The 12367-nt window shown below is 46.4% G+C and overlaps 1 protein-coding gene across 3 annotated transcripts in view; it reads right to left on the reverse strand.

Annotated features, from left to right (window-relative positions):
• The window catches only part of LOC122553999 (serine/threonine-protein kinase PAK 4-like), a 63907-nt gene that overhangs the window by 18704 nt on the left and 32836 nt on the right, over positions 1–12367 (reverse strand). For 2 of the 3 annotated variants that reach the window (XM_043698485.1, XM_043698486.1), the window contains exons 4-7: positions 7260–7712; positions 6495–6628; positions 2702–2828; positions 1631–1756 (exon numbers count right to left, since the gene is read on the reverse strand). In XM_043698485.1, the coding sequence (XP_043554420.1) occupies positions 1631–1756; positions 2702–2828; positions 6495–6628; positions 7260–7712 (840 nt within the window). The remainder of the gene's footprint in view (positions 1–1630; positions 1757–2701; positions 2829–6494; positions 6629–7259; positions 7713–12367) is intronic. The other variant, XM_043698487.1, reaches the window with a different exon arrangement.

The following is a 12367-nucleotide window of genomic DNA, read 5'->3' on the forward strand; positions in this document are numbered from 1 at the left end:
TGACACTAAAGTTGGTACAGTTGTGGACAATGCAGAAGGATGTTGTAGGTCACAGAGGGACATAGATAAGCTGCAGAACTGGGCTAAGAGGTGGCAAATGGAGTTTAATGCGGAAAAGTATGAGGTGATTCACTTTGGAAAGAGCAACAAGAATATAGAATACTGGGCTAATGGTATGATTCTTGGTAGTGTGGATGAGCAGAGGGATCTCAATGTCCATTTACATGGATCCCTGAAAGTTGCCACCCAGGTTGAAAGGGTTGTTAAGAAGGCATATGGTGTGTTAGCTTTCATTGGAGTTTCAAAGCCATGAGGTCATGCTGTAGCTGTATAAAACTCTGGTGTGGCCGCATTTGGAGTATCACGTACAGTTCTGGTCACTGCATTATAGGAAGGATGTGTAAGCTTTGGAAAGGGTTCAGAGGAGATTTATTAGGAGGGAAGTTCTTATGAAGAAAGGCTGAGGGACTTGAGGCTGTTTTCGTTGGAGAGAAGAAGGTTAAGAGGTGATTTAAAATAGGCATACAAGATGATCTGAGGATTAGATAGGGTGGACAGTGAGAGCCTTTTTCCTCGGATGGTGATGGCTAGCGAGGGGACATAGTGTTCAATTGAGGGGGGATAGAAAAAGGACATATGTCAAGGTAGGTTCTTTACTCAGAGTAGCAAGGTCGTGGAATACCCTGCCTATAACAGTAGTGAACTCATCAACATTAAAGGGCATTTAAACGGTCATTGGATAAACGTTTGGACCAGAATGGAATAGTGCAGGTTAGATGGGCTTTAGATTGATTTCATTGGTTTTAGAAGGGCTCATGCCCGAAACATCGATTCTCCTGCTCCTTGGATGCTGCCTGACCTGCTGCGCTTTTCCTGCAAGACATTTTCAGCTCCAATCTCCAGTATCTGCAGTCCTCACTTTCTCCCTTAGATTGGTTTCACAGGTCGGCGCAACATCAAGGGCCAAAGGTACTGTGCTGTAATGTTCTATGTTCTATGTTTCCATGTTCTACATCCTACCTTATCTGTGCCCCTCATGATTTTATCAACCTCAATAAAGTCACCCCTCAACCTCCCATGCTCCAGCCTATCCAGTCTATGTTTATAACTTAAACCCTCTGTTCACAGTAACATCCTGGTAAATCATTTCTGAACGCTCTCCAGTTGAGTAACATCCTTCCTATAACCGGGCTACCAGAACTGCACACAGTATTCCAGAAGAGGCTTCACCAATGTCCTTAGCAGCATGTTGGGTAGTCTAACCTATCTGACCTCCTTCTAATATGATGTCCCAGCTCTGGTTCCCTGCACTGTCCTTTTCTTTAATATCCTTAACTAATCGGCCACAATTACTCCTCACTATATCTCCCTTTAGAAGGTCCCCTTCCTAACTCTAACTCCTCAAAATGAATCTCATAGTGACTCGATTGCAAACGATTGCAAACGTCTTCCTGGTTTCAGGAAATGGGTGGCTGGTGACAGCTCTTCCCCTTACTGATGCTACACTCCAACTCCATCTCGCCTGACCTGACCTACTGCCTGACCTCCGGTCAACCTCACTTTCCCTTGCTGACATTGGCTGGCTCTTGCACCCCCTCCGCGCTCACTTCCCACCCCCAGCTGGATTTACCTCTGGTCCGTATGGTAACCGGGCGATCACTTCCGGAGCCATCCAGTACGGAGTCCCAACTAAAGACCTACGCCTTGGAATCTCCTCATTCACTTGGGCACAAAACCCAAAGTCTGAGAGCTTAACCTTCAGAGAGACAGAGAGATGGAGAGTAAACGCGAGAGAGGGGTGGATTATACACTTGTCCTATCAGTGGGTTTACGAGGGGCAGGCTGCTGGTGGACTGTAAAATCCAGTGATTGTAGATACCAATCCCATCCCCACCCAGGGATGGGTAACCCAGTCAGCAGGCGTGCCTGCCCATCGGTCTATTGAGCTTCTTAAATTCAGCCTCCTGAACCCAAACGCCTGCCATATCTCAGCCAACAGACAGGATCTCAGACCAACACGTGGTACCCCAGTTCCCAAGGGCACTGTCAACAATGGTCCCTGCCTCCTGGCATTGCAAGGAACTGCAGCACGGCCAGCAGTTCAGCTGGGAGTGAGAAGTTCTCCCGCTGTGCCATGGTGGGGGAAAGGGCTCGAACATCCCTGTTCCTCTCAGCCCACAATCCGCGCTGCAAAGTGCTGGCTGTAGCATCCCTAGTCTCCCTTTAGCTGCTGCCTGGGTCATCTGGACATGTGGAAATGAATCATCAGATGCAGGAAATAATTACAATACCAATCCTCCATAAAAACTGGAAAAGGTCAGGGTCATGACAAATTTGCGAGTATCTAACTTGCTGCTTCCCGTCTCACCCAGATCCAGTTTTATTTCTCTCTGGGTTAAAATTTGCCTCAAGTGCTGACAGCGGGTTTTCCTCAGAGCTCCCTGCTGTTCTGGCTGCTGTTTCTGACACAGTCACAAAGTTACAGCTTGCTACTAAATGGAGTGGACAACCACCAATGTCTGCAGTCCAGTTCCTAGTGAAATTCAGCACCCTCACTATCATCCTCCATTGGCTCAAACCAGAGCAGGCCAGGTGAGGAGTCCAACCCCATTCCTGCCTGCCCTCCACTGGGTGCTCAAACATGTAACTGCCCCGGTTTTGAAAGGTTGTAATGACAACTTTGAGCACAGTTGCCTCTTACCCGTCCGTCAAGTGTCAGCAGAATGGAGTCACTCTTGATGTCTCGATGGATCACACCGTGGGAATGGAGATACGCCAGAGCCTTCAGTATTGACAGGCAAACAGTAGCGATCTGCTCCTCATCCATCCTGTATGAGCAATTAATTCAGGATAATTACTAAACATAATTTATCAGGTATCGGAACATATAGAGAAAGTGATGTGGGTCAGAGTGACATCTGGGATCAGGGAGTGGCTGGGGTCAGAGTGACACCTGGGTTCAGGGAGTGACTGGGATCAGAGTGACACCTGGTTCAGGGAGTGACTAGGGTCAGAGTGACACCTGGGTTCAGAGAGTGACTAGGGTCAGAGTGACACCTGGGTTCAGGGAGTGACTAGGGTCAGAGTGACACCTGGGGTCAGGGAGTGACTGGGATCAGAGTGACACCTGGGTTCAGGGAGTGCCTGGGGTCAGAGTGACACCTGGGGTCAGGGAGTGACTGGGAACAGGGAGTGACTAGGGTTAGAGTGAAACCTGGGGTCAGGAAATGACTGGGGTCAGAGTGACATCTGGGGTCAAGGAGTGATTGGGGTCAGAGTGAAACCTAGGGTTAGGGAATGACGGGTCAGAGTGACACTTGTGGGGATCAGTGAATGACTGGGGTCAGAGTGTCATCTGGGGTCAGGGAGTGACTGGGGTCAGAGTGTCACCTGTTGGGGTCAGAGAGTGACTGGGGTCAGAGTGAAACTTGAGGTTAGGGAATGACTGGGATCAGACTGAAACTGGTGGTCAGGGAGAGATTGAGGTCAGAGTGAAACCTGTTGGGGTCAGGGTGTGACTGGGGTCAGAGTGAAACCTGCTGGGGGTCAGGAAGTGACTGGGGTCAAAGACAGCCCTGGGGTCAGAGAGTAAGTGGGGTCAGAGAGTGAGCCTCGGGGTCAGAGAGTGAATGGAGCCAAAGTGACACCTGTCAGGGTCAAACAGTGATGCGATGAAGATTAACTTGGGTCAAATGCTGTTGAAATTGGACCCAACCCAACAGCTTGATGTTTGCCATCCACATCAGCAATATTCTAATCCTTTGTGCTTTAGACTTAGTCATTAAAATAAGTCTGTTTCTATTCAGTTACACTCCATCCTAGATAATTTAAAATATCTTTACCAAGTTATCCTATAGATTCCACTATGTGAACGAATGGACCTGGTTGAGCAGGTTTTGCTTTGTAATTATGCAGACTAACAGCAGGCTGGAATCTAATTACAAGGAGTACATCAAGTGAGCTGGAGTAATGATAGGGTTTGCACTCAGTTCTTGGAATATATTGCTGATGGGGAAAGCTAGGTGCCAATATGTCTGTGCAGGTGGAAATAATGCAGGGACAAGCATGTTGATTGTGTGTGAGAATTGTCTGTGAGGATGAGGAAGTCCTCACATCATGACCAGCCCTGATAGCCGAACCTTGCGAAACGTCAACAGTAAACAGCTCAAACTGGAATGCCCAAATCTGAGCTGGGAAACTCTCCCTGTGACTGCAGACATCCTGACATGGTAACTTTCTACAAACTTCCGTGTTTAACAGGACATGAGGAAATCAGAGAGTCTCTCAATTATCTTGTGTACAAATCCCCAGCCAGTTCACTGCAGGGAAGTGGTGGTGTAGGTGGTAGTTTCACTCAAAGAATGATCTAGAATACTCAGTTAATGTTCTGGAGATGTGAGTTCAAATCCCACCAGGTGAAATGTTCTTTTTTTAAAGAGAAAAACTAGTCTAATAGCAACCACTGTCGACTGTTGCAAAATCAAATTTGGTTCACTAATGAACTTGAGGGAAGGAAATCTGCCATTCGTCTCTGCCCTGCCCAATGTATGACTCCAGGCCCACAGTAATGTGGTTGCCTCTTACCTGACCTATAAAGATGGCATTTGGATAATTTCAAGGTCATCAGACAGAGCCAACATGGTTTTGTCAAAGGGAAATAGTGTTTAACTAATCTATTGGAGTTCTTTTGTAACTTGTGCTTCAGATAAAACGAGGAACCAGTGAATGTATTGTACCAAGGCATTTGATAAGGTGTCACATAGAATCCCTACAATGTGGAAGCAGGCCATTCAGACCATTAAGTCCACACTGACCCTTCCGAATAGCATCCTATTCAGTCTCATCCCTCTACCCTGCACTTCCCATGGTTTAATCCATCTAACTTGCCCTGGACACTATAGGGCAATTTAGCATGGCCAAACTACCTAGCCTGCACATCTTTGGACTGTGGGCAGAAACCCAAGCAGACATGGGGAAGACATGTAAATCCACACAGTCACCCCAGGCTGGAATCAAACCTGGGTACCTGTGGGGGCAGCAGTGCTAACCACTAAGCCACTGTGCCACACCAAAGACTGGTGTGGGTATAAGATTGGTTACTAACAGGAGGCTTGAATGGGTCTTTTTCAGTCAGATAGGGTGGTGTGCTACCGTGCTTAGTTGTGGGGCAACCGTCCTTTAAAATTTATGTAAGTGATTTGGATAAAGGAATGGTCGCTAAGTTTACTGATGACACAAAGATAGATAGAAACTGAGTCATGAAGAGGATACAGGATCCTACAAAGGGATGTAGACAGCTTGTGAGTGAGGCAAGGGCTGGTGAATGGAGTATAATGTGGAAAAGGGTAAAATTGTCCATTTTAGCACAAAGAATAGAAAGAAGGCACATTATCTAAAAGGTGAAAGATTGCATAGCTCTGAAATGCAAAGAGATCTGGGTGTCCCAGAAGGTTCCTGGATAGGAGAGGAATGAATGAATCACAGAAGGTTAGTAGACAGGTAAAATCTATAATTAGGAAAACTCACAGAATGTTATATTTTATTGTGAGGGGAATTGTGTGGAAGAATAGGGTGTTTATGCTTCAGTTATACAGGCCATTGGTGAGACTACCTCTGGAGTTCTGTGTAGAGTACTGGTCACTGTACTCACAGCAGCATGTTAATGCATTGGAAGCAGTTAGAGAAGGTAACTGCTAATAGTTGGAGTGAGCAGACTGCATTGTGAGGAAAGGCTAGACAGGCTGGCTCTGTGTCCTTGGGAGTTTAGAACAAGTCTGAAGGGACTGAACTTAAACATAAAAGATCCTGAGGTAACTTGACCAGGTGGATGTGGAAAGAACGAGGGTTCGAAGTTTAAAAACAAGGGAGCGCCTATTTAAAACAGGGATGAGGAAACATTTTCCTCACAAAGGGTCGAGTGTCTTTGGAATTCCGTTCCTCAAAAGTCCGTGGATACAGAACATTTATATATTTTTAAGGCAGAGGTAGATCAATTCTTGATGACTGAGGGGATGAAAGATTATCCAGGGGATAAAAGTTTATCCAGGGATTTGCAGGAGTTAACAGTTAAGGCTAAAATCAGATCTGCTACAATATTATTGAACGGGAGAGCAGGTTTGAAGGGCTGAGTGGCCTACTGTTTTTCCTTCAAATAGTCTAGCAAGCCACTCAGTTCAAGGATAATTAGGGGATCAGCAACAAATGTCAATCTTGCCAGTGATGCAAGAGTAACGAATACTTATTTATATTCAATTAATAAATAAAGATTATTCATAAGACTACGATTCATCTGGAGAGAATTAGCCAATATAGAAATGGTGGAATGGAGATTAACCCATCTGTGCTGCACTATCACTTCATGCCATTGGCCATCCAATTGCGACGTGATCAATATCAGACACAGTGCTCCAACTGAGCTCACAGTAAAAGGTCAGAGAGGTTCACTGTGCTTTCACAACCCTGTTCCTGGATGGCAGAGGCTGCTGCAAGCATACCTGGTGTAGGAGATGATATCGGTGAGTGCACCTCCCTGCAGCAGCTCCATGACCACCCACAATTCATCCCCAACAAGGTGGCTGCTGTACATCTCCACCACATTCTCATGGTGATAGTCTCTCATGATCACAACCTGAAGAACAGATCAAAGAGATCGCACAGTGATTGGGAGCTGGCTGGGTGGAGGCAACGCTCTGCCACTAATCTCGTCGCAACCATCATTGAACCTCGAATCGATCCCTTCTCTCGGTAACTCTAACCAATCCTTACTCTCTGTGTACCTCTAACCGATCCCCTCTCTTGGTACCTCGAACCGATCCCCTCTCTCGGTACCTCTAACCGATCCCCTCTCTCGGTAACTCTAACCGATCCCCTCTCTCGGTACCTCTAACCGATCCCCTCTCTCGGTACTTCTAACTGATCCCCTCTCTCAGTATCTCTAGCCAATCCCCTCGGTATTTCTCTCTCTGTATTCCTGACCCTCCATTCCCTCTCTGACCTTCGACCCCCCCTCCATATCTCTGACCTTGAGTCCCCTCTCTCTGACCCTCAATCCCCCTCTCTGTATCTCTGACCTTCTCTCTGTCTCGGAGTCTCAATCCCAGTCTCTCAATCCCTCTCTCTCCGTACCCTTGACCCTAGATCCCTCTGTCTCTGTCTCCCTGACCCTAGATCTCTCTTTCTCTGACTGATCGATGGTCCTCAGTGCTGTTTTCCCCTTTCCTGGGTGGCCATGCTGAGTACCTATCGTTGCTGGTCCTTACCTCATTGAACAGCAGCTCCCTGCGCTGCTGTGTCCTCAAGTCCATTCTTTTCACTGCTACCCTGCGGCCTGTAAGTATCTCGGTGGCCACACACACAATGCCAGTGGAGCCCTCCCCAATCTGACTGAGGGTCTCCAGGTGTTTCCTGGGGTCAGTCTGGTTGACCACCATTGCCATGGCACTCCTGAACTGTTCGTGTGTAACTCTTTGGCCTTCCCTGGTAGGTTGGATTTCACGGTGAGTTAGAACCAGCTGTGGGCAGCTATTCCGGTGGGAGCCAGGCTCTCTCGGACCGGGCGGTTGCCGGGCGACATTCCCTGTTATTGGCATGGAGTCAGGGTTCAGTGTGGGCGTGGCTCCGGCCTGCTTCTGCTCAGCACTTGTTACTGCACTCCGCCCTGACCTCGGAGCACCGTTGGGAATTACTCCACCATTCCGCTCAAACTGGTCAACCTTCGGTAAAGATTCAAACGTAAGTTTCAGCCAAACCCGTCCGCTGCGAGAAAAAGACTCATCGGGTGACAGTGATCCTGTTTCACCCCCAACCCAGTCCAATCTTCATACCTACTAGTGCCCATCGTCACCCAGCCCCCAAGCAGTGGGCCACATCTGCGGCTATACTACAAAGGATCAGCCAACATTCATTGTCTGGATCCTATGGTACACCAGACAAACCAATATATTGGACCCATACACCGGGTCAATGATTATGTTAGATCCACCAGCACATTTGATCAATTAGTGCAGTAAATCTGTCAGCACACTGGATCACCAGTTTACTGCCAGTGCCCTTGTTCCACTAATACATTATACTCACAAGTGTACTCGGTCCATCAATATATTAGTGCACTAGATAGGGGAGGTTGGTTAGCTCAGTTGGCTGGACGACTGGTTTGTGACGCAGACTAACAACAGCATGGGTTCAATTCCTACACTGGCTGAGGTCAGTCACTGGTGAAAGTCCTTCCTTCTCAACCTCTCCCCTCATCTGAGGCATGGTGACCCTCAGGTTAAACTGCCACCAGTCCTATCTCTCTAATGAGAGAGCAGCCCTTAATCTGGTTGGAAGATGGTGACTTTACATAGCACACTGGTATCAGATTTGTCAGTGTGCTGTACCTGCTGGTACAATGGATCTGTTAAAATGCAGAATTCAATGGGATACAGGATCTAATGGTATATTGGATATGTTAGGACAATGAATCCACTGGTATACTTAGAGTCATAGAGATTTACAGCATGGAATCAGATCCTTTAGCCCAACTCATCCTTGCTGAACAAATATCCTAAATGAATCTAGTCCCATTTGCCAGCACTTGACCCAGATCTCTCTAAACTCTTCCTAGGCATGTAACCATCCAAATGTCCTTTACATGTTGCATTTGTACCATCTCCTCTGGCAGCTCATTCCATACACGCACCACCCTTTGTGTGAAAAGGTTGCGCCGAGGTCCCTTTTAAATCTTTCCCTCTTACCTTAAACCCATGCGCTCTAGTTTTGGATTCTCCTATCCTGCAGAAAAAACCTTGCCTATTTACCCTAACCAATCCCCTCATGATTTTATGAACCTCGATAATGTCACCCCTCAGCCTCCAGAAAAAATAGCCCCAGCCAATTCAGCCTCTCCATTTTGGTCAAACCGTCCAACCCTGGCACCATCCTTGTAAATCTTTTCTGAACCCCTTCAAGTTTCACAACATCCTTCCGACAGGAAGGAGATCAGAATTGAGCGCAGTATTCCAATAGTGACCTAAACAATGCCCTATACAGCCATGATACAACCTCCTATACTCCATGCATTGACCAAGAAGAGAAAGCTTACCACACACCTTCTTCACTATCCTATCTACCTCCTACTCCATTTGTAAGGAACTATGAACCTGCACTCCAAGGTCTCTTTATTCTGCAACACTCCCCAGGACTTTACCATTAAGTCCTGCTCTGATTTGCCTTTCCAAAATGTAGCACCTCAAGTTATCTAAATTAAACTCTACCTGCCACTCCTCAGCCCATCGGCCCATCTAGTCAAGATCCCGTTGTACTCTGAGGTAACCTTCTCCACTGACCAATTTTGATTAGATTGTATACTGAATTCACTCATTTATTGGAAACCTTATTATACTGATTTTGCCTAAACCTTGGATCTCCAAGTACACTGGAACTACTTGTGTATTAACATCATCATACATTGACTCCAGGTCAGTGAATTCACTAACAGAGTCATAGAATCTATCACAGCACAGAACCAGGCCTCTTCAGTCCAATCAGTCCATGCCAACCATAATCCCAAACTAAACTGGTCCCACCATCCTGCTCTTGGCCCATATCCCTCCAACATTTTTTTTAAATTCATGAACCTATCCAAATGTCTTTTAAACATTGTAACAGTATCCATATCCACTATATCCTCTGGAAGTTCATTCCTGAACCTATCCAAATGTCTTTTAAACATTGTAACATATCCATATCCACTATATCCTCTGGAAGTTCATTCCAAACACAAACTACCCTCCGTGTAAAAATATTGCCTCATGTCTTTCCCCTCTCACCTTAAAAATATGCTCCCTAGCTTTGAAAACCCCACTGTAGGGAAAAGACATCTGACATTCATCTTATCTGTACCTGTCATGAGTTTACAAACCGCTATAAGGCACCCCTCAGCTTCCTATGCTCCAGTGAAAGAAATTCCAGCCTTCCAGCCTCTCCATATAACTCAAAACCCTCCATTCGCAGCAACATCCTGGTAAACCTCCTCCAAACCGTCTCCAGTTTAATAGTATCCTCCCTATAACAGGGCAACCAGAACAGAACACAATGCTCCAGAAGAGGACTCACCAACACCCTCTACAACCTCCACATGAACTCCCAACTCCAACTCATGATATGCTGGATTCACTATTGTACTTTATGCACAAACACCTTGGAACCAATTACACACAATAACATATCTGTGAAATAGGACCATAAATAGGCCATTCAGCCCTTCGAGCCGGTTCTGCTATTTAATAAGGTCTCGGCTGATTTGCTTGTGTTTTGAATTCCACCTTCCCATCCACCCCGCTAACCTGTGATTCCATTGCCTAACAAGAATACACCCAGCTCCACCTGAAAAATATCCAATGACCCACCATCTCCCGCCTCTTGAAGCAGAGTTGCACAACCCTCTTGAGAAAAACTGTTCTCCTCATCTCTGTCCTAAAAGGGTAACCAACAATGTTAAAACAATGCCCCCCCAGTTCAGTAGGCAGAAATGGGTACTGCAGATGCTGGAGATTAGAGTCAAGATTAGCGTGGTGCTGGAAAAACACAGCAGGTCAGGCAGCATCCAAGCAGCAGGAAAATCGACATTTCGGGCAAAAGCCCTTCATCAGGAATTTTGCCTGAAATGTCGATTTTCCTACTCCTTGGATGCTGCCTGACCTGCTGTGCTTTTCCAGCACCACTCTAATCTTGCCCCCAGTTCAGAACTCACCCACAAGGGATAACCACCCTGCATCTGTCAACTCACCATTAGTGAATGGATACACCAGAATGCAGTACTTTTTAGAACAATTAGAGCATTATTATATTGGACTTGCTAACATATTGGGATCCACTGGATCGACTACCACGTTGCATATGTTGGTGTACTGGGTCCAATCATTTACTGGCTCTGCCAGGGTACCGGGTCATAATGTGACTGGGCGAGTAATCCAGAGCCCCAGGCTACTGCTCTGGGGATATGTGTTCGAATCGCATGGCAGATGGTATAATTTGAATTTTAAAATCTCGAATAAAAACTAGTCCAAATGTTGCCCATCTATCTGTTGTCATTTGTCACAAAAATCCACCTGGTTCACTAATGCCCTTTAGGGATGGAAATCTGCCATCCTTACTCGGTCTGGCCGATTTGTGACTCCAGACTCATCTATCTGTTGTCAGTTGTCACAAAAATCCACCTGGTTCACTAATGCCCTTTAGGTTTGGAAATCTGCCATCCTTACTCGGTCTGGCCGATTTGTGACTCCAGACCCATAGCAACATGACTGACTCTTGGTTGCCCTCTGAAATGGCCAAATAAGCTACTTTGTTCAAGGGCAATTACGAATGGGCAAGAAATGCTGGCTGTGCCACGTGATGGTGGTCACATCTCATGAAAAAACGTTAAAGGAACCTTCCTTGTATTCTTTCCCCAACACATTTCTCTTCTCAGTGCCCTCGCGATCTCACTGTTCCCATCCCCAGGATAAAGCCTTTCTCAAGTCACCTACAATACCACGAATAAAGACCCAGCTCTCTGGCCCTTGGCTCTTTATTCACTCAATAACTTTGAAACTTGAAAGGTTCGGAAAGGATTTACAAGGATGTTGCCAGAGTTGGAATTTTGTGCTAGAGAGAGAGGCTGAATAGGCTGGGGCTGTCGGAGGCTGAGGGGTGACCTTATCGAGGTTTATAAAATCATGAGGGGCATGGATAGGATAAATAGACAAGGTCTTTTCCCTGGGATGGGGGAGTGCAGAAATAGAGGGCATAGGTTTAGGGTGAGAGGGGAAAGATATAAAAGGGACCTAAGGGGCAACCTTTTCATGCAAAGGGTGGTGCATGTATGGAATAAGCTGCCAGAGGAACTGGTAGGGGCAGGTACAATTACAACATTTAAAAGGCATCTGGATGGGTCTATGAATAGGAAGGGTTTAGAGGAATATGGACCAGGTGCTGGCAAATGGGGCTAGAATAGTTTAGGATATCTGGTCAGCATGGACCGAAGGGTCTGTTTCATGCTGTATGACTCTATGACTCCATGTTGTTGACCCCAGTCATTTCCACACCTTTGAGGATCTAGTCCTAAGTAAAACTATCTGGCTGCCCAGTCATTGGATCTGATATGGCCCCTATCCTCACTCCCTGGTCCAATCAATACAGACATGACCTCTAATGGTGCATACTTGCTTTCGTCATTAATCTCCAACAGTACAAGTACCACCACAGCCTGATGTCCTTTGGCAAGCTCGCACACTATTGATGAATTAATGGATCCCAGTAGATCAGCACGTCTGGTATAATAATACAGAGTTACCCCGGTATCCATGGAATGGTTTTCTGTGGTTGAGCTTACCTGTGGTTTACC

The sequence above is a fragment of the Chiloscyllium plagiosum genome, chromosome 10 (assembly GCF_004010195.1).
Source record: "Chiloscyllium plagiosum isolate BGI_BamShark_2017 chromosome 10, ASM401019v2, whole genome shotgun sequence".
Taxonomy (NCBI): domain Eukaryota; kingdom Metazoa; phylum Chordata; class Chondrichthyes; order Orectolobiformes; family Hemiscylliidae; genus Chiloscyllium; species Chiloscyllium plagiosum.